General features: G+C 37.1%; 1 protein-coding gene across 2 annotated transcripts in view; it reads left to right on the top strand.

Annotated features, from left to right (window-relative positions):
• Positions 1–1,791: 1,791 nt before the first annotated feature.
• LOC129427790 (uncharacterized) overlaps positions 1,792–26,434 on the top strand; it is a 58,811-nt gene continuing 34,168 nt past the window's right edge. The window contains exons 1-3 of one of the 2 annotated variants that reach the window (XM_073875853.1): positions 1,792–1,978; positions 2,059–2,117; positions 2,347–2,464. In XM_073875853.1, coding sequence (XP_073731954.1) covers positions 1,885–1,978; positions 2,059–2,117; positions 2,347–2,464 — 271 coding nt within the window. In that variant the 5' untranslated portion in view covers positions 1,792–1,884. The remainder of the gene's footprint in view (positions 1,979–2,058; positions 2,118–2,346; positions 2,465–26,434) is intronic. The other variant, XM_073875852.1, reaches the window with a different exon arrangement.

A 26,434-nucleotide genomic window follows, 5' to 3' on the forward strand; every position in this document is an offset into this window, starting at 1 on the left:
GCGTGAAAGGCGGCCTTCTGAACATAGGGTCTAACCTCTAGCAGCGACCAAGCCTGGTTCGATTGTGATCATGGGCCCTCATGATTATTGAAAATTAATAAACGGCCGGTGTGTGAGTCCAAAGCGACATGTGTAGCCGAATGAACGGATGAAATAGCAAGTAGGGCTAAACCAGAATAACCAAACATAAATAAACCCAAATTCTGCAACTGTTAAAGTGATTATCAATCCGATTTGTATCAACTTTATCTTTGGAGTCAGATAATAATACCAAAATTGCATAATGCCAAAACGTCATCTGCAAGCACCGGAAAAGGCTGAACACGCTTCAATCCTTCGGCATGCCGTTGCCGCCACTGGACCAACGGATGGATGGGGATTATGTAATTTTCCCCTTACAGCTTTATATGCACTTCCAAGTGTATGGACATAGGGAACCCTGCTAAAAACAAACAGCATCAAACCAGCATGGGAATTATGCTGGTCTATGCTGGTTTGATGCTGGTGGTCACCAGCATACCAGCACCAAAACACAACATATGCTGGTCTTGCTGTAATGCTGGTTTTTCCAGCAGGGAAGATCTCAGGTTTCTCAGATTTATATGCATAAGTAGTTAAAATAAAACTCTCACCATTTTATCTCTCCCCCTATAGGACTTCAAAATATTTACGAGAGACTCGGCGGAGTTCTGCATTACTTTGTTTTTATTAGCTTTAGCAAGCTAGTCCAATAGTAGGTTTGCTGAATCAAAAAAATTCAGAGCGTTTGCCATTCGTTGCAATAGACTTGTTCAACTTCAGAGCGGCACTGCGAGAACCGACAGCCGTATGACGTCGAAGTGCCACGAGAACGATTCTACGTGTGATAACTCGAGTCGCTCTCGCGATATGTTGACGTCATCCGCCTGTCGGTTCTCGCAGCGCCACATGAAGTCGAACAAGACTGCCGCTGCTGGCTTTTAAAAAGTTGCATGATTTTAAAAAGTTTACTGGCCTACATACATGACAAAATACAGTTCTGATTTAGTTTTTTTTTATTAAATAAATAATAATATGACTTCCAGTATCGTGGAATAGTACGACTAAATTATTATTTTTTTTGTATTAGTTTGTGCTATATATTTAACTTAATATTAACATAAAGTGACAAACAAACAAACGTAGTTTTTTATGTAGTTGTTTATGTAGTTTAAAAAAAAAAATAATATGACTTCCAGTGGAATAGTACGACTTAACTATTATTTTTTTTTAATTAATTTGCGCTATTTCACTTAATATTAACATGTAAAAGTGGCTTTCTTCTCTTGCTAACTTTAGGGAGCAGCGCCCCCTATTGACCACTGGTGAAATTTGATCCAGACATTTCTATGTAAAACATGCTTGAATAGCCTACATGCTTCATATTTGTTATATTTTCACCTATTTCTGAAGGTGTAACATTTAATTGCTATTTTCGGTCCATTGTCAAAAAGATGTAACTTCGCCACCTTTTGTTTTACAAAGGCTTGACCAATTCACTTTAAAGTAGATGAAAGAATGATCGGAAATTACCATTAAAATTAAATTATCAGAACTACTTTTTTAGCTTCTTTAGATTTCTTTATTTTAATTAATTACATTAATAACTATTTATTTTATTGAATATGTTTACTTTTAATAATAATACTTATTATAGTATTACTTATTTTTAATAATTTATTCAGGTTAATATTTTTTATGTATTTGAGGAAAAAAATAGGGCAGCTGTAACCATGGTTACGGCATTTGTTAGAATTTAGCCTAATTGCATCATTCAAACTTATCAGCACAGTGTCGCGACTCGCGAGTAGTTTGTGGTTTTGATTAATAATTTCTGACTTTTTTTGGCTAATTTTTGGCTCAAAAATGAATTATTTTCGGAAGTCTGCTAGACCATTTTCGGATGGTCCGCCGCTCATTTGTCAGGGGGTGAGGATTTTCCCCATTCCCAGACATCCAGGTAAAAGTTTATTAATTTTGTGTGTGCATGAGTTGCTTTGTAATCAAACATTACATTTAAAAATTATTTTTGTGTTTTAGCTGAGAAAGATGGCAAACTGATGGGTACTCGTGTCCTAAATGTGAAGCCTGACCAAAAGGTAGGTGTGGGTATTTTAATTTGACTAATAGTAGCTGCTTCTCTTTGAGGTAATTAATGTAGTTTAATTTAAATATGGATGTTTAAGTTGCCTATTCACAGTGACTGTAAAAGTTGTTTAAATACGGTTAAAACTTTTTCACGGTAAAGTAACACACTCTACTGTTACATTAGGAAGTTGACATTGTTAATAAAATTATTTTTAAGTGAAATTTATTGTGTTTTTGCAGTTGCCATCTCTTACTACGGCCAACAGAGGGCGCAGTGTCCCAAAGGCTCAAATTGACCGTATGCGCATGCGTGCGCCTCCTACCGGGCCTTCAGTAACCGGTCTGGATGCCTCCAAAGGTGAGTGAGCTCCTCACGAGACATGACAGTATTTCATCTCTAACATCTCTTAGCTGTAGCCACACTTTGTGAGATATCATAGTAACTCAATGTATCTTGTAAGTTTTCATGGCCTCTTTAGATTTTGGTGCACATGCTGCTAATGCACAATTCATTACATTGTTTTAAATCTGATTGATTTTCAGTGTCTCTTCCACTCTTGGATTGCATTCCACCGTCCAACAATATAAGAAAGCCTGAGCAAAAGGTATAACATGTTTCATTAATGTTGTTTAACTTTCTGTCTGATTCAATTCTTTGAGTTGTGCATGTGGATCAATCTTTGTATGTAAACTGTTATCGTGTTTTTGCAGTTTATATCACACGTGAGGGTCATCAGAGGGGAAAAGATTCAATATGAATCATTTAGTTCCCATGTACCTCCGACTGGATCTTCACCTATAGGTGCTTCTAAAAGTGAGTTTTATAAACAGTTTATAGATATCACATAGCCTGCATTGTGTGGAAGTTTTCATGTCCTTATGTCTTAAATCTGGTTTTCAGTGTCTCTTCCACTCTTTGATTGCTTCTCACCGTCCAACATTATAAGAATGCCTGAGCAAAAGGTATAAAAGGTTTTATTAATGTTATTCAACTTTCTGTCTGATTCAATCCATTGAGTTGTGCATGTGGATCAATTTTTGTATGTTTCACAGGCACTGTTAAAGTTAATTAAGTCAATTTAGTTTTTCTCCATCCACTGTGAAATTAAGACATTGACCTAGTTATTTAAATTTTCCTTTACAGTCTGATTTTTGTTAATTTTCTAACCAACATTACTTTGCAGCTTTAAGGGAAATTGTAAACTTGTTAACTGTTATGTTTTTGCAGTTGACATCAAACACGAGGATCATCAGAGGGGAAAAGATTCAACATGAACCTTTTCTTACCCGTGTGCCTCCTGCTGGATCTTCACTTAAAGAAGCCCCTAAAAGTGAGTTTTATAAACTTCAATTTGTTAGATATTATATAACCTCAGTGCATTGTGTGCAAGTTTTTATGTCTTGAATCTGATTGGTTTGCAGTGTCTCTTCCACTTCTGGGAAGGTTCCCGCCCTCCAGACCTTTGCAACCTCGTCCACCCATGTCAATGAAGAGGACTTTCAGTACTGAAGTATGTGCCTCTAGTTCTTTAAACACTTGCACATCTCACTATCAACATTTTATTTTAGTTTGTCATGAAAGTTTCAGATGTAAAAATGATGTTGAACAGTGACAGTAACAGTGTTTAATGTGTTTTTACAGCATTCAGGCAAACACCTCGATCTCCTGGAAAAGAACAGCACTGAATTCTCCAGACTGAACCCAAAATGGAGGATCTGAATTTACATTTAAAATTATTTTTGCACCTAACAATATTTTTTCTAATGCACAAAGAAAATATGAGGGCAAAAATTGTGTGTTATGTACAAAACTGTATTTTGTAAATAGTTCTTTTTGTGTATAATAAATAGTGTTAAGACCAATAGATTAGTACTGTATTTTTTTTCACAAATGCCTTCTTACAACACAATCTTTTGTAAACATAAGAGAAGCACCACTCGTCTTCTGCTGTGGTCATGGGTGTGATGATGAACATCTTTAGGAAAGTGACAGTCTCAGAAAAGATTTCTTCAGGATTGTTCCCCATAAACAGCTGAAGAAGATGAGAATAAGCTCTGTCTTCAGCTTACTAACATTACATAACATTCAAAATGACACTTTTAAGCTATAGAGAGAGAGTTTCAGTGTTTGAATCCTTCATTTTTCAGAACTTCATGAACATGGACAAGACAATCTGAGTAAACTTCATGAACTATCAGCTATTTTTATCAATCAGGTTCAGAGTAATACTGGATGTTGTAATACTTATTATTACATGGATTAAAGTGAAAAAAATAACACTATGTAGGCGAGACCAATAACATTTTAAGGTGAGATTTTTTTTGCCATTTAATTCCATATTAAAGTCTCCTGTGGCATATATAGGTAGCTGTAGTTTGCAGGGCATTTCAGATTAAGGCGAAACAGCTAAATAACTCACTATATAAAAGAAAACATGAATATCACCACCTTTAATGAATCTTTTATTAATTATTTATTAATTGTAAATGTATTAATTTTATCATTTACTAATAATTTTTTTAATCAAAGTTGAAACTGTTAACATTAGTGAATGCACCATGAACTACTGTCAATTACTGTAATGACATAAACAAGAATTAATTAATGATTATATACTCTATATTTTTCATTGTTTGTTTATGTTATATAATGCATTTACTAATGTGAACAAATACAACTTTTTCATATCATATTATTCAATCAGTACACATAAACGAACAATCCAGTGTCTGTTCTGTTCACACAACAGCTTACAGTCACAGCTCTAATACAGTAACGTTATGTATGAATATAAACCCTGAACGAGTAACTCGAGTCAAACTCGTGTACAATTCACACAGGATGCCTGTAACCATAGTGACAGTTGTTAATTGAATGACTGTACATTTATCAACAATATATTATGTTACAATAGAGGCAGCGCTGATGTGCTAGTTTATGCGCAATGTTTCTGCTGTTTACTTTCTCCTAAGACCTAAATGGTCGTGTTTATATGAGGATACTTGCAAAGACGGGATTTTTGACGCATATTTGTATTTAAGGCCAATAAAAGTGGCAAAAATACTCAAGCTTTTAGCACTGTGGTTTGTGTTTGAATGGCTTAAAATCACTTGTTTATAAACTGCGGTGCTTAAATAAATGTACAAATGCTAAGTTTTTGTGACCACACCCTGCTGAAAAAAACAGCAACAAACCAGCAAGGACCAGCATAGGAATTATGCTGGTCTATGCTGGTTTAGCTGGTGGTCACCATCATACCAGCACCAAAACAAAACATATGCTGGTATGACCAGCATGGGATGCTGGTGCTAATGCTGGTTTAGCTGGTGCTAATGCTGGTTTGGTGCTGGTTTAGCTGGTGCTAATGCTGGTTTGATGCTGGTTTAGCTGGTGTTCACTAGCAAACCAGCACCAAAACACAACATATGCTGGCCTTGCTGGTATGCTGTTTTTTTCGGCAGGGCACGCATGCAACTGTAAGAACCGACAGGTGGATGACATCAAAGTGCCGCGAGAGCATTTCGGAAGCAGTCTCCTCTTTTACACTTCGAATCGCTCTCACAGGATTTGGATGTCATCTGCCTCTTGGTTCTTGTGACGCCACATGAAGTTTACCTACGAGTTTAACAAACCCGTTGTATCAGCCACTGGTTAGATCAGCATAGCAGTCAAAAACGGGACGCGGGTGAGTATGTACGGGAGAAATCATTTACCCCCAAAATACAGGTCCACTAGTCATACTGTGCAAAGACACGCAAGTTACCTGGCTGTTTGGTTTTCTTAGGCCACGAACTGAAAGGCTTGCCAATCTTAATCTTTCGCTAAGCCAAGTCAATCTCAATTGGTCTTTTACACCTTTATCGATCTTCAAAACATCAGTGCCTTCCTTATCAGTTTGTCCATGCTAGCTGAAATAAAGTTTTACCTCAGCTTAACGTGATACAATCAGAAATCCCGGAGTGGATCCGGTGCGTAGTGATTACAGAACGCTTACAGTGGAGAGAGGAACGTGATTTGGCTGCACTTCAGGCTTTGATCACATCCCAATTAATACATGTTGTCTTTATGAAAAGTGAAATTAATAATTTGGCAGTTGACGGAAATCCGTCTAGCGACGGAAAACTTTAATCCATGCACTACAGCAGTGGTTTTCAAACTGGGGGCAGGGGCCCCCAGGGGGGCTGCGAGATGGTGCCAGGGGCCCCCAGTTTTATGACATTTTATGAAATACATTTATTTATCATGGTTTCTTTGTAGTTAAACCTAAAAAAATAAGGTTACTAACCAAAATCACTACTTTTTTGTATAATTTTATATTTTTTTATTAAAATGTTGAGTTTTAGAACAGTTTTTGTCACAAATTTTCTTTAGGGGGCTGCGAAGGAATGCGCCGTACACAAGGGGGGCCGCACCAGCTGAAAAAGCTTGGGAACCACTGCACTACAATATTACTGTTTTGGAATTCATTTAGCCAATCTCTGGCGGTACCACTTTTAGCATAGCTTGGCAAAATCTATTGAATCTGATTAGACCATTAGCATCGCACAAAAAATAACCAAAGAGTTTAAAGGAATAGTCTACTCATTTTCTATATTACAATATGTTATTACCTTAACTAAGAATTGTTGATACATCCCTCTATCATCTGTGTGCGTGCACGTAAGCGCTGGAGCGCGCTGCGACGCTTCGATATCATTAAGCTAAGCCCCATTCATTCAATGGTACCATTTAGAGATAAAGTTAGAAGTGACCAAACACATCAACGTTTTTCCTATTTAAGACGAGTAGTTATACGAGCAAGTTAAGTGGTACAAAATAAAACGTAGCGCTTTTCTATGCGGATTTAAAAGAGGAACTATATTTTATGGCGTAATAGCACTTTTGGGAGTACTCTTGGTTGGCAGGCATGACGTGAGCAGGCTCAGGGTTGGCAGGCATGAGGTTAGCCTGCTCTTGGTCTTGGTTGGCAGGCATGACGTGTGCAGGCTCTTGGTTGGCAGGCATGATGTGGGCAGGCTCTTGGTTGGCAGGCATGATGTGGGCAGGCTCTTGGTTGGCAGGCATGACGTGGGCAGGCATGACGTGGGCAGGCATGACGTGAGCAGGCTCTCGGTTGGCAAGCATGACGTGAGGAGGCTCTTGCTTGGCAGGCATGAGGTTAGCACGCTCTTGGTCTTGGTTGGCAGGCATGACGTGTGCAGGCTCTTGGTTGGCAGGCATGACGTGTGCAGGCTCTTGGTTGGCAGGCATGACGTGGGCAGGCTCTTGGTTGGCAAGCATGAGGTGGGCAGGCTCTTGGTTGGCAGGCATAACGTTGGCAGGCTCTTGGTTGGCAGGGATGACGTGAGCAGGCTCTTGTTTGGAATCCATGACGTGAGCAGGCTCATGGTTGGCAGGCATTACGTGAGCAGGCCTTGGCTTGGCAGGCATGACATGAGCAGGATCTTGGTTGGCAGGCATGAGGTGAGCACGCTCTTGGTCAGGGCCAGAGTGGGGCCACTTTTCAGCCCGGGAGTTTCAGGCCCAAGACTGCCCACTTTTTCCATAGTGTTATTCCAAATTAGCACTTTTTTCAAATTGGATAAATAAAGCAACAGTCCAGCTCTTACTATAGTTTCTATTAATATCATGGTTAAACAAATAAGGTAAAAGTTAAATAATATTTCACTTAAAGTGACACCATGTAATTTTTCAACCTTCATAATAAATTTTCAAGACCCTTGTGATAGTACATCGACTTTAAATAGGTTGAATGACATGTCTACCATAGCCTGACGGGGTCTGTATCACTTTTACTCGTATTTTAAAACTTAGGGTTTCTGGTAGTAACCAGAGCACAAAAAAAAATTACAAAATTCGACTGCTTTACGGCATACGTCACTTCCTCCACACAATTTGTTTTTAACGTGAATTTTGCTGGAGGCTTACTTAAGGAATGTAGAGAGCAGCTTCTATTATGTGACTCTGTGGCACAGTCTTTAGAGCCACAGACCTATGACACGGGCGACCCGGGTTCGATTCCCCTTTAAGGCAATTTTTTAATAAACTCTTGATTCATACATAAATGCGATGTTCTTTATAAATGACGGCGATTATCTTGCATATAGTTCCCTGTATTCACATGCGGTGTTCGCGTATTTACCTTTCTTTTACTGTGTCTATGATATTTACATTACAATCCAGGATGCAATAGCAGTCAAACTTGCTCAAACTCACACAGTGTAAAACCAAACCCTATTCATTCACCAAACCCTATTCATTCACCAATCAGATCCGAGCGTTTCTCTCTTCTCTCTTCCTCATTTGCTGCGTTCCGCTGTCACTCGCGTGACGTATTACAAAGCGGCAGCCTTTAGGTCTGCTTGGACCACATCGGTTTACTTGGATTTGGAGCGACAATTTTCACACAAAAGAGAGGAAAAACGAGCGCCATTGCGGAAAATCCTGATGGCGAGGGGGAGAGAGAGACGATGCAACAATATTTGTTTGGGAAAAGGCAAGGAAATACTTCTGGTCGTTTCTGAATTGGAAGGCTGCAGCCTCCGGAGGTCAAATATGCAGGCTGCATACGTCATCAAGCCTGGTTTATTAAGGTAAACTGAGCAATACATTCGCAAGTCATAAGCATACTGCAACAATTTACGATTAACTAAGTATAATGGTCAACTTTGTAATGGTTAATATTGTGAAATAAGACAGTCTTGATGACGTATACAGCTTAGAAATACGACATCTGGAGGCTGCAACCTTCAGATTGAGACATGGCTTCTGCCACGATGAGTTCCTCATCAGAAAGTTGTAACATGACTGCGTTTCTCACTGTTGTCTCAAAATGTTGATCGTTTAGCGTTTTAAATGTTTAGTTTAGTTTTAAGGTTGGCCAGTTCCTTTCCTTTGCGACAGTGCTGCGGCGCTTGTGGGCTCTAGGGGCGCTAGAAGTGAAAAATACATGTCTAGCACCCCCTAGTGGCCAAAAAGTTTCATGGTGTGCCTTTAAGATGAGAAGTTAACAAAAATATTCCTCTACATTCTAAAAAAGGCTGTGTTATTTTTTACCCATAATGGGTAAATATTGGACAGAATACATGCTGGGTTAAAAATAACCCAATGTTGGATTGCTGTTATGCAACCATGGATTATAATAACCTAACAGTTGGGTTAAAACAACCCAGCATTGGGTCAATTTTAACCCATTATGGGTCAAAAATAATCCAGCCCTTTTTGGAGTCTATTCCACAAGAAAAGGTTGATAAATTATTAGCATTGCTAATGCTATGAGGCCTATGATTAATCAGATGCAAATAGAAATATAAAACCCAGTCCTAATTAAAAAAAGAAAACAATTTGACAAAAATATTGAATCCAATATTGGGTAAATATATAGCATAAAAAGTGATTTATAAGCTTTTTTTTCGGCTGGTCATTTTTGACTGGGAACACAAAAGGTGTTATATGATTCTGAACACAACCTGAGGGTTAAATAACTTTAATTCATATTGTTTTCTCATGGCCTCCTCATTTTCAGCGGCGAACTGGCTTATCTGCTGCTCAGAAGCTGCTTGCATAATATTTGCAAAGTCTATGAATCGCCATGTATACACAAAAGGCTAATATTGTAACAAAAAAAAAGTTGGCTTGTAAATAGTTTGACAACGGTATTAGCCGAATAATTACGTTGCTAATGCTAATCATTACTAGGCTTATTTCTCTTTAAGTTACCTGTTGTTGTCCTCTTGAAAATAAATCTGTAAGTTTGGCACATTTGGCAGCATCATCCTCCAATGGATTTTTTCTTCAACCTGTTTTTTACGCCCTCCTCCTCTCAGACGCGTATTGTTACCGTAGCACCGGCCCAGCCTACCGGAGAAAAGTTTTCTTGGACGTGATATGGACCGAACCAACTCTATGGGAGGGGGAAACTCCCTCACATGGTACAACCCATGCAGAGGCTGCGCGCTGCAGTGGCAATGCGAAACGTGTGAAGTGTCATTTAAGAGAAGATAAACTCACTAACGTGACAAATGTAAAAAAAAAAAACTCGACCGGCCCAAAAGTGAAGCGGCCCACCGGGAATTCTCTCGGTTCTCCCGATTACCCACCCCGGGCCTGCTCTTGGTCTTGGTTGACAGGCATGACGTGTGCAGCTCTTGAGCCTTTTTTCATTTACCCTTTTTCACTTACCCTTTTTCCATTTACCTTTTTTACTTAAATTTTTTATCAACCAAGAGCCTTTTTTCACTTACCTTTTACCTTTTTTACCTACACTTACCATCATGCCTGCCAACCAAGAGCCTTTTTTCACTTACCTTTTACCACTTACCTTTTTTCACTTACCTTCTTCCACTTACCTCACACTTTTTTACCTTCACTTCCCTCGCACCTTTTTGTTTGTTTTTTTTACTTTCACTTACCTCGCACCTTTTTTACCTTCACTTACCTCGCACCTTTTTGTTGTTTTGTTACATTTACTTACCTTCCACCTTTTTGTTTGTTTTTTTACCTTCACTTACCTTGCACCTTTTTTTACCTTCCCACACCTCGCACCTTTTTGTTTGTTTTGTTTTTGTTTGTTTTGTTAACTTCACTTACCTCGCACCTTTTTTGTTTGTTTTGTTTTTGTTTGTTTTGTTACCTTCACTTTCCTCGCACTTTTTTGTTTGTTTTGTTACCTTCACTTACCTCGCACCTTTTTGTTTGTTTTGTTTTTGTTTGTTTTGTTAACTTCACTTACCTCGCACCTTTTTTGTTTGTTTTGTTTTTGTTTGTTCTGTTAACTTCACTTACCTCGCACCTTTTTTGTTTGTTTTGTTTTTGTTTGTTTTGTTAACTTCATTTACCTCGCACCTTTTTTGTTTGTTTTGTTATCTTCATTTACCTCGCACCTCGCACCTTTTTGTTTGTTTTGTTTTTGTTTGTTTTGTTAACTTCACTTACCTCGCACCTTTTTTGTTTGTTTTGTTTTTATTTGTTTTGTTAACTTCACTTACCTCGCACCTTTTTTGTTTGTTTTGTTTTTGTTTGTTTTGTTACCTTCACTTACCTCGCAGCTTTTTTGTTTGTTTTGTTTTTGATTGTTTTTTTACCTTCACTTACCTCACACTTTTTTGTTTGTTTTGTTACCTTCACTTACCTCGCACTTTTTTGTTTGTTTTGTTTTTGTTTGTTTTTTTACCTTCACTTACCTCGCACCTTTTTGTTTGTTTTTTACATTCACTTACCTCACACCTTTTTGTTTGTTTTGTTACCTTCACTTACCTCACACCTTTTTGTTTGTTTTGTTTTTGTTTGTTTTGTTACATTCACTTACCTCACACCTTTTTTTGTTTGTTTTGTTACCTTCACTTACCTCGCACTTTTTTGTTTGTTTTGTTACCTTCACTTACCTCGCACCTCACACTTTTTTGTTTGTTTTGTTTTTGTTTGTTTTGTTATTCTTTTTCACACATTTAAACAGTTTTTATTAAAATCACATTTATTTTCTTTTAATTGATATTTCAATTTCATGTATCTTTGATTTTTGTTTTCTCATTTCTATGTAAAGCACTTTGAATGACCTTTGTGTATGAAATGTGCTATACAAATAAACTTTGCCTTGCCTTGCCTTGCCTTGCCTTACCTTTACTTACCTCACGCCTTTTTTGTTCGTTTTGTTTTTGTTTGTTTTGTTACCTTCACTTACCACGCACCTTTTTTGTTTGTTTTGTTAACTTAACTTACCTCACACCTTTTTTTGTTTGTTTTGTTTTTGTTTGTTTTTTACCTTCACTTACCTTGCACCTTTTTTTGTTTGTTTTGTTACCTTCACTTACCTCGCACCTTTTTTTACCTTCACTTACCTCGCACCTTTTTTGTTTTTTAACTTCACTTACCTCGCACTTTTTTGTTTGTTTTGTTTTTGATTGTTTTTTTACCGTCACTTACCTCGCACCTTTTTTTATGTTTTTTACCTTCACTTACCTTATACTATTTTGTTTGTTTTGTTACCTTCACTTCCCTCGCACCTTTTTGTTTGTTTTGTTACCTTCACTTACCTCACACCTTTTTTACCTTCACTTACCTCGCACCTTTTTGTTTTTTTGTTACATTTACTTACCTTGCACCTTTTTGTTTGTTTTGTTACCTTCACTTACCTCGCACCTCACACTTTTTTGTTTGTTTTGTTTTTGTTTGTTTTGTTACCTTTACTTACCTCACGCCTTTTTTGTTCGTTTTGTTTTTGTTTGTTTTGTTACCTTCACTTACCACGCACCTTTTTTGTTTGTTTTGTTAACTTAACTTACCTCACACCTTTTTTTTGTTTGTTTTGTTTTTGTTTGTTTTTTTACCTTCACTTACCTTGCACCTTTTTTTGTTTGTTTTGTTACCTTCACTTACCTCGCACCTTTTTTTACCTTCACTTACCTCGCACCTTTTTTGTTTTTTAACTTCACTTACCTCGCACTTTTTTGTTTGTTTTGTTACCTTCACTTACCTCGCACCTCACACTGTTTTGTTTGTTTTGTTTTTGTTTGTTTTGTTACCTTTACTTACCTCACGCCTTTTTTGTTCGTTTTGTTTTTGTTTGTTTTGTTACCTTCACTTACCACGCACCTTTTTTGTTTGTTTTGTTAACTTAACTTACCTCACACCTTTTTTTGTTTGTTTTGTTTTTGTTTGTTTTTTACCTTCACTTACCTTGCACCTTTTTTTGTTTGTTTTGTTACCTTCACTTACCTCGCACCTTTTTTTACCTTCACTTACCTCGCACCTTTTTTGTTTTTTAACTTCACTTACCTCGCACTTTTTTGTTTGTTTTGTTTTTGATTGTTTTTTTACCGTCACTTACCTCGCACCTTTTTTTATGTTTTTTACCTTCACTTACCTTATACTATTTTGTTTGTTTTGTTACCTTCACTTCCCTCGCACCTTTTTGTTTGTTTTGTTACCTTCACTTACCTCACACCTTTTTTACCTTCACTTACCTCGCACCTTTTTGTTTTTTTGTTACATTTACTTACCTTGCACCTTTTTGTTTGTTTTGTTACCTTCACTTACCTCGCACCTCACACTTTTTTGTTTGTTTTGTTTTTGTTTGTTTTGTTACCTTTACTTACCTCACGCCTTTTTTGTTCGTTTTGTTTTTGTTTGTTTTGTTACCTTCACTTACCACGCACCTTTTTTGTTTGTTTTGTTAACTTAACTTACCTCACACCTTTTTTTTGTTTGTTTTGTTTTTGTTTGTTTTTTTACCTTCACTTACCTTGCACCTTTTTTTGTTTGTTTTGTTACCTTCACTTACCTCGCACCTTTTTTTACCTTCACTTACCTCGCACCTTTTTTGTTTTTTAACTTCACTTACCTCGCACTTTTTTGTTTGTTTTGTTTTTGATTGTTTTTTTACCGTCACTTACCTCGCACCTTTTTTTATGTTTTTTACCTTCACTTACCTTATACTATTTTGTTTGTTTTGTTACCTTCACTTACCTCGCACCTTTTTGTTTGTTTTTTTACTTTCACTTACCTTGCACCTTTTTTACCTTCACTTACCTCGCACCTTTTTGTTTTTTTGTTACATTTACTTACCTTGCACCTTTTTGTTTGTTTTTTTACCTTCACTTACCTCGCACCTTTTTTTACCTTCCCACACCTCGCACCTTTTTGTTTGTTTTGTTTTTGTTTGTTTTGTTAACTTCACTTACCTCGCACCTTTTTTGTTTGTTTTGTTTTTGTTTGTTTTGTTATCTTCACTTACCTCGCACTTTTTTGTTTGTTTTGTTACCTTCACTTACCTCGCACCTTTTTGTTTGTTTTGTTTTTGTTTGTTTTGTTAACTTCACTTACCTCGCACCTTTTTTGTTTGTTTTGTTTTTGTTTGTTTTGTTAACTTCACTTACCTCGCACCTTTTTTGTTTGTTTTGTTTTTGTTTGTTTTGTTAACTTCATTTACCTCGCACCTTTTTTGTTTGTTTTGTTATCTTCACTTACCTCGCACCTCGCACCTTTTTGTTTGTTTTGTTTTTGTTTGTTTTGTTAACTTCACTTACCTCGCACCTTTTTTGTTTGTTTTGTTTTTATTTGTTTTGTTAACTTCACTTACCTCGCACCTTTTTTGTTTGTTTTGTTTTTATTTGTTTTGTTACCTTCACTTACCTCACACCTTTTTGTTTGTTTTGTTTTTGTTTGTTTTGTTACATTCACTTACCTCACACCTTTTTTTGTTTGTTTTGTTACCTTCACTTACCTCGCACTTTTTTGTTTGTTTTGTTACCTTCACTTACCTCGCACCTCACACTGTTTTGTTTGTTTTGTTTTTGTTTGTTTTGTTACCTTTACTTACCTCACGCCTTTTTTGTTCGTTTTGTTTTTGTTTGTTTTGTTACCTTCACTTACCACGCACCTTTTTTGTTTGTTTTGTTAACTTAACTTACCTCACACCTTTTTTTGTTTGTTTTGTTTTTGTTTGTTTTTTACCTTCACTTACCTTGCACCTTTTTTTGTTTGTTTTGTTACCTTCACTTACCTCGCACCTTTTTTTACCTTCACTTACCTCGCACCTTTTTTGTTTTTTAACTTCACTTACCTCGCACTTTTTTGTTTGTTTTGTTTTTGATTGTTTTTTTACCGTCACTTACCTCGCACCTTTTTTTATGTTTTTTACCTTCACTTACCTTATACTATTTTGTTTGTTTTGTTACCTTCACTTACCTCGCACCTTTTTGTTTGTTTTGTTACCTTCACTTACCTCACACCTTTTTTACCTTCACTTACCTCGCACCTTTTTGTTTTTTTGTTACATTTACTTACCTTGCACTTTTTTGTTTGTTTTGTTACCTTCACTTACCTCGCACCTCACACTTTTTTGTTTGTTTTGTTTTTGTTTGTTTTGTTACCTTTACTTACCTCACGCCTTTTTTGTTTGTTTTGTTTTTGTTTGTTTTTTTACCTTCACTTACCTTGCACCTTTTTTTGTTTGTTTTGTTACCTTCACTTACCTCGCACCTTTTTTTACCTTCACTTACCTCGCACCTTTTTTGTTTTTTAACTTCACTTACCTCGCACTTTTTTGTTTGTTTTGTTTTTGATTGTTTTTTTACCGTCACTTACCTCGCACCTTTTTTTATGTTTTTTACCTTCACTTACCTTATACTATTTTGTTTGTTTTGTTACCTTCACTTACCTCGCACCTTTTTGTTTGTTTTTTTACTTTCACTTACCTTGCACCTTTTTTACCTTCACTTACCTCGCACCTTTTTGTTTTTTTGTTACATTTACTTACCTTGCACCTTTTTGTTTGTTTTTTTACCTTCACTTACCTCGCACCTTTTTTACCTTCCCACACCTCGCACCTTTTTGTTTGTTTTGTTTTTGTTTGTTTTGTTTTTGTTTGTTTTGTTTTTGTTTGTTTTGTTAACTTCACTTACCTCGCACCTTTTTTGTTTGTTTTGTTTTTGTTTGTTTTGTTACCTTCACTTACCTCGCACTTTTTTGTTTGTTTTGTTACCTTCACTTACCTCGCACCTTTTTGTTTGTTTTGTTTTTGTTTGTTTTGTTAACTTCACTTACCTCGCACCTTTTTTGTTTGTTTTGTTTTTGTTTGTTTTGTTAACTTCACTTACCTCGCACCTTTTTTGTTTGTTTTGTTTTTGTTTGTTTTGTTAACTTCATTTACCTCGCACCTTTTTTGTTTGTTTTGTTATCTTCACTTACCTCGCACCTTTTTGTTTGTTTTGTTTTTGTTTGTTTTGTTAACTTCACTTACCTCGCATCTTTTTTGTTTGTTTTGTTTTTATTTGTTTTGTTAACTTCACTTACCTCGCACCTTTTTTGTTTGTTTTGTTTTTGTTTGTTTTGTTACCTTCACTTACCTCACAGCTTTTTTGTTTGTTTTGTTTTTGATTGTTTTTTTACCTTCACTTACCTCACACTTTTTTGTTTGTTTTGTTACCTTCACTTACCTCGCACTTTTTTGTTTGTTTTGTTTTTGTTTGTTTTTTTACCTTCACTTACCTCGCACCTTTTTGTTTGTTTTTTACATTCACTTACCTCACACCTTTTTGTTTGTTTTGTTACCTTCACTTACCTCACACCTTTTTGTTTGTTTTGTTTTTGTTTGTTTTGTTACATTCACTTACCTCACACCTTTTTTTGTTTGTTTTGTTACCTTCACTTACCTCACACTTTTTTGTTTGTTTTGTTACCTTCACTTACTTCGCACCTCACACTTTTTTGTTTGTTTTGTTTTTGTTTGTTTTGTTACCTTTACTTACCTCACGCCTTTTTTGTTCGTTTTGTTTTTGTTTGTTTTGTTACCTTCACTTACCTTGCACCTTTTTTTGTTTGTTTTGTTAACTTCACTTACCTCGCACCTTTTTTGTTTTTTAACTTCACTTACCTCGCACTTTTTTGTTTGTTTTGTTTTTGATTGTTTTTTACCGTCACTTACCTCGCACCTTTTTTATGTTTTTTACCTTCACTTACCTTATACTATTTTGTTTGTTTTGTTACCTTCACTTTACCTCGCACCTTTTTGTTTGTTTTGTTACCTTCACTTACCTCACACCTTTTTGTTTGTTTTGTTTTTGTTTGTTTTGTTACCTTCACTTACCTCACACCTTTTTTGTTTGTTTTGTTACCTTCACTTCCCTCGCACCTTTTTGTTTGTTTTTTTACTTTCACTTACCTCGCACCTTTTTTACCTTCACTTACCTCGCACCTTTTTGTTTTTTTGTTACATTTACTTACCTTGCACCTTTTTGTTTGTTTTTTACCTTCACTTACCTCGCACCTTTTTTTAACTTCACTAACCTCGCACCTTTTGGTTTGTTTCGTTTTTGTTTGTTTTGTTACCTTCACTTACCTCGCACCTTTTGGTTTGTTTCGTTTTTGTTTGTTTTGTTACCTTCACTTACCTCGCACCTTTTTGTTTGTTTTGTTACCTTCACTTACCTCACACCTTTTTGTTTGTTTTGTTTTTGTTTGTTTTGTTAACTTCACTTACCTCGCACCTTTTTTGTTTGTTTTGTTTTTGTTTGTTTTGTTAACTTCATTTACCTCGCACCTTTTTTGTTTGTTTTGTTACCTTCACTTACCTCGCACCTCGCACCTTTTTGTTTGTTTTGTTTTTGTTTGTTTTGTTAACTTCACTTACCTCGCACCTTTTTTGTTTGTTTTGTTTTTATTTGTTTTGTTAACTTCACTTACCTCACACCTTTTTTGTTTGTTTTGTTTTTGTTTGTTTTGTTACCTTTACTTACCTCGCAGCTTTTTTGTTTGTTTTGTTTTTGTTTGTTTTGTTACATTCACTTACCTCACACCTTTTTTGTTTGTTTTGTTACCTTCACTTACCTCGCACTTTTTTGTTTGTTTTGTTACCTTCACTTACCTCGCACCTTTTTGTTTGTTTTGTTACCTTCACTTACCTCGCACCTCACACTTTTTTGTTTGTTTTGTTTTTGTTTGTTTTGTTACCTTTACTTACCTCACGCCTTTTTTGTTCGTTTTGTTTTTGTTTGTTTTGTTACCTTCACTTACCACGCACCTTTTTTGTTTGTTTTGTTAACTTAACTTACCTCACACCTTTTTTTTGTTTGTTTTGTTTTTGTTTGTTTTGTTACCTTCACTTACCTCGCACCTTTTTTGTTTGTTTTGTTTTTGATTGTTTTTTACCTTCACTTCCCTCGCACCTTTTTGTTAGTTTTTTTACCTTCACTTACCTCGCACCGTTTTTTGTTTTTTAGGTGCGAGGTCACTTACCTCGCACCGTTTTTTGTTTTGTTACCTTCACTTACCTGGCACCTTTTTGTTTGTTTTTTACATCCACTTACCTCACACCTTTTTGTTTGTTTTGTTTTTGTTTGTTTTGTTACCTTCACTTACCTCACACCTTTTTTGTTTGTTTTGTTACCTTCACTTACCTCACACCTTTTTTGTTTGTTTTTTTACCTTCACTTACCTCGCACCTTTTTGTTTGTTTTGTTACCTTCACTTACCTCACACCTTTTTGTTTGTTTTGTTTTTGTTTGTTTTGTTACCTTCACTTACCTCACACCTTTTTTGTTTGTTTTGTTACCTTCACTTACCTCACACTTTTTTGTTTGTTTTTTTACCTTCACTTACCTTGCACCTTTTTTTTTGTTTTGTTACCTTCACTTACCTCGCACCTTTTTTTACCCTTACTTACCTCGCACCTTTTTTGTTTTTTAACTTCACTTACCTCGCACTTTTTTGTTTGTTTTGTTTTTGATTGTTTTTTTACCGTCACTTACCTCGCACCTTTTTTATGTTTTTTACCTTCACTTACCTTATACTATTTTGTTTGTTTTGTTACCTTCACTTACCTCGCACCTTTTTGTTTGTTTTGTTACCTTCACTTACCTCACACCTTTTTGTTTGTTTTGTTTTTGTTTGTTTTGTTACCTTCACTTACCTCACACCTTTTTTGTTTGTTTTGTTACCTTCACTTCCCTCGCACCTTTTTGTTTGTTTTTTTACTTTCACTTACCTCGCACCTTTTTTACCTTCACTTACCTCGCACCTTTTTGTTTTTTTGTTACATTTACTTACCTTGCACCTTTTTGTTTGTTTTTTTACCTTCACTTACCTCGCACCTTTTTTTACCTTCCCACACCTCGCACCTTTTTGTTTGTTTTGTTTTTGTTTGTTTTGTTAACTTCACTTACCTCGCACCTTTTTTGTTTGTTTTGTTTTTGTTTGTTTTGTTACCTTCACTTACCCCGCACTTTTTTGTTTGTTTTGTTTTTGTTTGTTTTGTTACCTTCACTTACCTCGCACCTTTTTGTTTTTTTGTTACCTTCACTTACCTTGCACCTTTTTTGTTTGTTTTGTAACCTTCACTTACCTCGTACCTTTTTTTACCTTTACTTACCTTGCACCTTTTTTTACCTTCACTTACCTTGCACCTTTTTTGTTTGTTTTGTTTTTGTTTGTTTTGTTACCTTCACTTACCTCGCACTTTTTTGTTTGTTTTGTTTTTGTTTGTTTTGTTACCTTCACTTACCTCGCACCTTTTTGTTTTTTTGTTACCTTCACTTACCTTGCACCTTTTCTGTTTGTTTTGTAACCTTCACTTACCTCGTACCTTTTTTTACCTTTACTTACCTTGCACCTTTTTTTACCTTCACTTACCTTGCACCTTTTTGTTTGTTTTGTTACCTTCACTTATCTTGCACCTTTTTGTTTGTTTTGTTACCTTCACTTACCTTGCACCTTTTTTACCTTCACTTACCTCGCACCCTTTTTTACCTTCACTTACCTCGCACTCTTTTTTACCTTCACTTACCTTGCACCTTTTTTACCTTTAGTAAGTAGGCTCTGGCTTGGCAGGCACGAGGTGAGGAGGCTCTGGCTGTGCAGGCATGACGTGAGCAGGCTCTGGCTTGCAGGCATGACGTGCGCAGGCTCTGGCTTGGCAGGCATGACGTGAGCAGGCTCTGGCTTGGCAAAGAAGCCACTAGACAGGCTCTGGCAAGCACAGGCACGACTTGAGCAGGCTCTGGCTTGGAAGGCACGATGTGAGCAGGCTCTGGCTTGGCAGGCATGACGTGAGCAGGCCCTGAAAAGGTGGAAAGGACATCAAAGGGCATTCATGTGCAATTTTTGATCCTGATTAAAACAGAAAAATGCAGTTTCTGTAGGAGAAAAAGTAAAGTCTACCGTAAAGCGTTATGGTGATGCAAAATACTGCAGCAGGCCTCAGTTACAAGGCTGCAAATAAACATTAATTGAATTTTCCAGTATGATAAGGTGCTGGAATAGTTCAGTTCAGTCTGGACCTTATCTAAAGCTTGTTTATCGAAAATCACTTCAATTTCATCTGCAAATTAAACAAAACGAATAAATGATGTGCTTATGACTCTTACTTGTTACAAGCAAAAGGTGTACGGCAAGTTTTTCTCTCTCCTCATTGCTACTTACCTGACTATAAATTATATCACATGCACCATTATTTATACATGTAAATGTATGTGTATAAATAATGCTAAAATGCTTACAATTTTAAAATAAAAAAGACATTTTAAAAATGAAGGTTTTACTTTAATCCTGCAAAAAAGATATTTCACATGCAAAATGTTCACATAAAGTTTACAACACAGATTAAGAACAGAATTTCTATTAATAACCCAATTAAAAAGTTTACTGATTCTTAATACTGCACAATGTTACCTGCACAATCAATTGTTATGTTTTGCGATATTTGTCTTTGCTTTTCAGATAATTCTGCATACTTGAACCCTGTTCACAAGTGACTGTATGATGTTGAGATTTATATTTTCATTTTGAGGACAATCAAGAGACTCATACACAACTATTACAAAATATACAAACATTCAGTGACGAACAGAAAGTCCATACCATACATTTAAAAGTCAGGTGTATGGACAGGGTAAATTGTAATTTACACCCACCTTGTTTGTATCTATTCACTATTCACAAAAAATAGTTGAGTAGACTTAAAATGTTAAGGCAACTTATCGCAAGCACATTATTGAGTTAACTGAACAAGGACCAAAGTCCACACAACTTAAAATTGTGTTAACATCACAAGTTGTAACAACATAAATATTAATGTGTATCAAACAAATAAAAAACGAATTAATCTTGGGTGATATAGTTCATCTTACTCAATTCACTGAGTAATGCCAACTTGAACTTATTAGGCAAAAAGCTAATTTCTGAGTTTACTCAAGTAGTGACTTAAGTCCTCTCAAATAGGATTACAGCTGTATGAACACCATTGCAGCATCTATCCATTAAGTTATCCACACACACGCAATTTAATATATCCCAATTCCGCTAACCTGTATGTTTTGGACTGTGGGAGTGAACCCACAATGTCACAGAGATGCAAACTCCACACAGAAAGGTCTCCTGAAAAAAGTCTATGTCTGACTTAGCCCTTGCTTGAACCAGAGACCTTTTTGCTTTAAGGCAACAATGATGGCCGCTAACCCATTGCATTGCCCTCTACACAGTTCTCAATCGTGGTAACAATAAACAAACATAATTCTTTTAAAATAACTCTAAATACAACATATAACTAACATTAACAACATAACAACATAAATAAAGCCAGCAAACATTAAAACAGTCATCTTTTTAAATAAATATTAAACAAAGAAGTGAACATGTTGTAATGCATGCTGGGAACCATTCAGACCACTGGTTTTTTTACAGATTACTCAGTTTGGCTAGTTGGGTAAACGAGTTGGAAAAGCACTTACATATCTAAGTCCAGTCAACAAAATAATATTTGTTAGCTGGATGATTATGCTTATTTCATTCAGTAAACACAAAATAATAAATCAACCCCCTTTCAAGAAAAAAATCAACAAATATTTGTTTAATTTACTTAATTATCTTTGTTGGAATAACAAATTTGAAGTTGGATTTTTTATAGTTGTGTATGAGTCTCCTGATTGTCCTCAATGTGAAAAGATTAATCTCAACATCATAGAGTTATTGCTGGACAGGGGTCAAATATGCAGAAGATGAAAAGCAAATATTCTGCAGGACCTGGAGGGAGGATTTAATGGCTCAGGACAAACAAGAAACCTTTAAACAACTTTCAAAAAACATAAAAACTGTCATTGATTTGTCCAGGTATGACAGTACAGTTTTAGGATCAGATAAACATAAGAACTGGGCTATTTTTTATTAAAAAATCTGTTATTATTCTTTGTTGCAGGTTTTATGTAAATATATCTTATGTAAAATAACTTGTTCAGGGAAGGACTAAATTAAAAACAACCTTAATTCTCAAAAGTTCTCCTTTTTAATGCTTTATTTAGTGACAATTCATACAAATTAACAATAAAAGCAAAAATGTCAATATATTCAAACAGACAATAATTGTAAAAACTATAAACAAAGGGGTATTAAGAACAAATCCATATCTCCAACTACAAAATAAGTACAAAAGTCCTTAAAAAGAATAACGTTTCAAGGCTTTACAACAATCTATAGTATTTTTTGCTTTAGAGTTCCTTACACATTCTATTTCTTTAAGATACTACTAGTTTTAACAAACATGCCTTACTAAAAAAAAATACTTCTGTGCATTTTCAGGGAAAACAAAGGGCAAGTTGTTTTCAGTTTTGGACAGCTCTTACATTTATCTTAGTCTAGGACTAGTCTAATCTCTGTGGGAAACCACCCCTAGGTGTACTCTTTGACCATCAACATTTATGAATGTGATATTTTCCTAATATAATAAACAAATTAAGATGTATGCAGCCATTACAATAGTAAATTTAATGTGGTCTTTACTGCAGGTTAAATATACATGTAATCCTATTTTCCACATTCAAGAGACTTTTCAAAACACTATTATAACATTATGTGCTGCCTCATCAAGTGACTGATTGCCTCCTTCAGTGATAGTTAATCCCTAATTCATCCTAAAGTCAAACCTCAACATAGTAAATAGTAAAGCCACTATTGTTGAGAAAAAAAACTGAAGTTCATGATTCGAGCAGATACAGGCGTATTTTTGCCAAGAACAATGTTTCACCACCCAGGACAAACCATGAACCCATCTATCACATTTGACATATAAAGAGCTAACTGAGCTGAAACGTGCAAGAACTTATTCCACCAACAATGTGACAACGTACGCACCCAACAAAATCCAGATCTAAAACATTAATAAAAGGTAGTGAAACCTAACTGCCTTTTTAAATACTATAAGCAAGTGTCGAATTGAGGACAGCTGTGCCTAGTTAACAACAGCGGTCGGTGATTGGAGGATACGCCGAACAAGAGGGTATTTAAGATCAACTTAAATCACAGTTAGGGGCTGATGTGCTGATGTGCTGATTGTGACTGTTGTGCGTTGTGACTGTTGTCATCGTGTGGGTTCACTCGACGCGCTATTGGTGGCGGTCGGACTCTCTCTCTCTAACTGAAGTGATGTATTGGAAGTAAGTGTAAACCTTAAGGGCTGAAAGACGAACGGAAACCATGCATATGAAGACACATTAAGAGGGAAAGAAACGGAGTTGTGTGAGTATTCAACCGTGAAGGAAATTGTGGAAACTTTTGGAAGAGACACACTGTTGCAGAGTTGACGTCGCCGGTTGAGTGGATCAGAGCGAAGGGAGAGAGACAAACACTTTAAAGTATTGAGTGAGTACCAGTATTGTTGTACAGACACTGTGTTCTACTAACCTGTCTTCTAGCACATACCTCCGGGAGAAGGAGAGCGGCCCTACCCCTAAGGAAGCGTGGTGGGTGAGCCGAGGAGATTTTGTTTTGAAGCCAGCCACAGTGACGAGACCACCACTAAGGCCTCGAGATCCATCACCAATCGGACTCGGGCAAAGTGGGCGAAGACGGGCGTCCTTTGTGTGTACACGATTGTGGTGGGTGAGTCTTTGGTGCAGTGGACACTTTCACTTCAGTGTGGTGCTGTGTATTTTTGCTGTGGATTGCTGTGTGTGTCTCGTCAGACAAACCCCCGTCTTCATACATTTTGTCTGGGAGGACGAAGTGGCTGTCGGCCCTGGTGGAAATTATTATACTGTACGTTGTGAGTGTGCTTCTGGCTACTAGTAACGGCGTGGTGCCTCGAAACGAGCCCTGCGTAGACATTTGGGGGTTTTGCTGCAGCGCGGCGGTGAAGAGCTGGGAAACTAGTGGATGTGTGAGTACGACTAAGAAATGTTATTGTGGATGTTTTGATCTACGAAACACTTACTGTTGCAGAGAACGTGGTGTAGGAAATTCCGCCCGTCCCGAGGTCCCTACAAAAGGGTGCCCCTGTTCCGGTGGAAGATCGCCTAACGGTGACGTGAGAGGGCAGCGCTCGGCCTTGGTGTGACGGGGCGACGTGTACACCCCTCTGTGACCAACGCGCTCGTCGAGAGGGTCCGCCCCCGACATTACATGGAAAACTGCATGTCCCACCTGACCCATTGAGAGAAATCAAGTATCGTAAGTCCGCCGTGCTTATCTTATCCAACTAAATAACCCCCAGATCTGTGATCCATTTGAAACAGGAGGGCACCGCACCCAGCTGCTGTCTGTGGAGAGAGAAAGAGAGAAAGTGAACGCCAGAGAAAACGAAAAGAGCAAACCTCATACTTACCGTAGGCTGTATGCAGCGACGAGGTGAGAAAGCCAAGTTGAACTAACTGTGTCTTGTGTCCCACCTGCTGTCTGTGGAGAGAGAAAGAGAGAAAGTGAATGCCAGAGAAAACGAACAGAGCAAACCTCATACTTACCGTAGGCTGTATGCAGCGACGAGGTGAGAAAGCCAAGTTGAACTAACTGTGTCTTGTGTCCCAGCTGCTGTCTGTGGAGAGAGAAAGAGAGAAAGTGAATGCCAGAGAAAACGAACAGAGCAAACCTCATACTTACCGTAGGCTGTATGCAGCGACGAGGTGAGAAAGCCAAGTTGAACTAACTGTGTCTTGTGTCCCAGCTGCTGTCTGTGGAGAGAGAAAGAGAGAAAGTGAATGCCAGAGAAAACGAACTGAGCAAACCTCATACTTACCGTAGGCTGTGATCAGCGAAGAGGTGAGAACGCCAAGTTGAACTAACTGTGTCTTGTGTCCCAGCTGCCGTCTGTGGAGAGAGAAGGAGAGAGTGAACGCCAGAGAAAACGAACAGAGCAAACCTCATACTTACCGTAGGCTGTATGCAGCGAAGAGGTGAGAAAGCCAAGTTGAACTAACTGTGTCTTGTGTCCCAGCTGCCGCCTGTGGAGAGAGGAAGAGAGAAAGTGAACACCAGAGAAAACGAACAGAGCAAACCTCATACTTACCGTAGGCTGTATACAGCGAAGAGGTGAGAAAGCCAAGTTGAACTAACTGTGTCTTGTGTCCCAGCTGCTGTCTGTGGGGAGAGGAAGAGAAAGAGAGTGAACGTATGACAGAGAAACGTGAAGGCACGCGGGTCGAAGACCCCCTGCCGAACAGAGAAAGGTACGCAAACAGCGAAAAGTCCATTCACCAGTCACACTGTTATTTATTCTGCCTCCAGGAAGGAAGAAGGAGGGCGCCACGGATAGCAGGGACCAGGCCTGAGCCTGACGTTTCCCTTCCCCCGGCTTACGGTGGTCTGCACCCCCGTTGCCCCTTGCCCCTGCCTGGTCGTGGCTGCAGTCTCCCTGGAGGGAGGAGCCAGAGAAACATTTAGTTTTAAATTGCCCTTTCCCCATTTCCCCATTCCTTTTAAATATTTAATAAATAAAGATTGTTTTAATTTTACCTGCTCTCGTTGTTGTCTGGTCATTGGGTTGGCTTTGGGGACCTCCTCGAGGTGGAAGTTGAGAAGGGGCGTGGCTTAGCCTATTAGCAGCCAGCCCCTGGGCGTGACAAAAACATGGCTTAGATTTGGCCAAGGCTATCATTAACAGGTGGAGAAATGAGACATGACAATCGCATGACTAATGAAAAGACGACAAAACGCATGACAGTTAGCGGATCAGGTGAGGTAAACATAACTCACGATAAAGAAATCTAAGCAGGACAGCAGTAAAGTTTACTCAATTTTAAACACAGTCTCTGTTATGCTCAGTTCAATAAAAACGATAAAAGTTTGGATTGTACCTACTTAAAGTCGCTTGTACGCTGATTTCCTCTCTTCATCCTCTACCGTTGACCGTTCGATTCCAACTGAAACTTAAAACTGAAACCTCACAGCGTCGAACGCGACTGTGACGCCACTGTATTGATTGCGACGTAATAAGTAACCATTTACAAGGGCAGAGTAAATTGAGTATATATATGTATATATATATATACCTTTAAATTTAATTATTTTGTTGATAACTATTTTGTTACTCATTTGATGATCAAGTCATGAGACAGCTGTAACGTTGTAGTCCAAAAAGCTAGAAAATACCAGTTTTCTTTAACAATTACATATGATGTGAAACAAAACACTGTCAAATCTCAGAAAATATCCTGTAGTTCAGTCTTTAATAACTACACTGATTAAGATTTCATCATTCAATATATCACACATAGGCTCTTGTATATTATTGTATTATGTGATAGGTTTTATTTGAAGGTTTATTTTCACATGCAGACTGTTTGGCATTTGCTGTCAAACTGTTGGCAGACAGTTGTCCATCTTCTGTGACAATGGGTTTTGTTGTGCTTTACTTCACCCAGATGCTTTGAATAGCAAGACTTTAGCATCAACAAGTGTTGGGTTATGCAGTGGTGTTTAAAAAAATAGCAGTGTACTAATAAAAGTGAATAAAGTGCAAAAATGTTATAAATAGAGTTTATTTTCTTATTTTAAATTTATTGAATTACACATTTAATTCCAAATCAAAACTTTAACAAAATCTATTAAGTCTGTCTTGTTCTGCATTTAAAA

This window comes from Misgurnus anguillicaudatus, chromosome 14, assembly GCF_027580225.2.
Source record: "Misgurnus anguillicaudatus chromosome 14, ASM2758022v2, whole genome shotgun sequence".
NCBI classification, from domain to species: domain Eukaryota; kingdom Metazoa; phylum Chordata; class Actinopteri; order Cypriniformes; family Cobitidae; genus Misgurnus; species Misgurnus anguillicaudatus.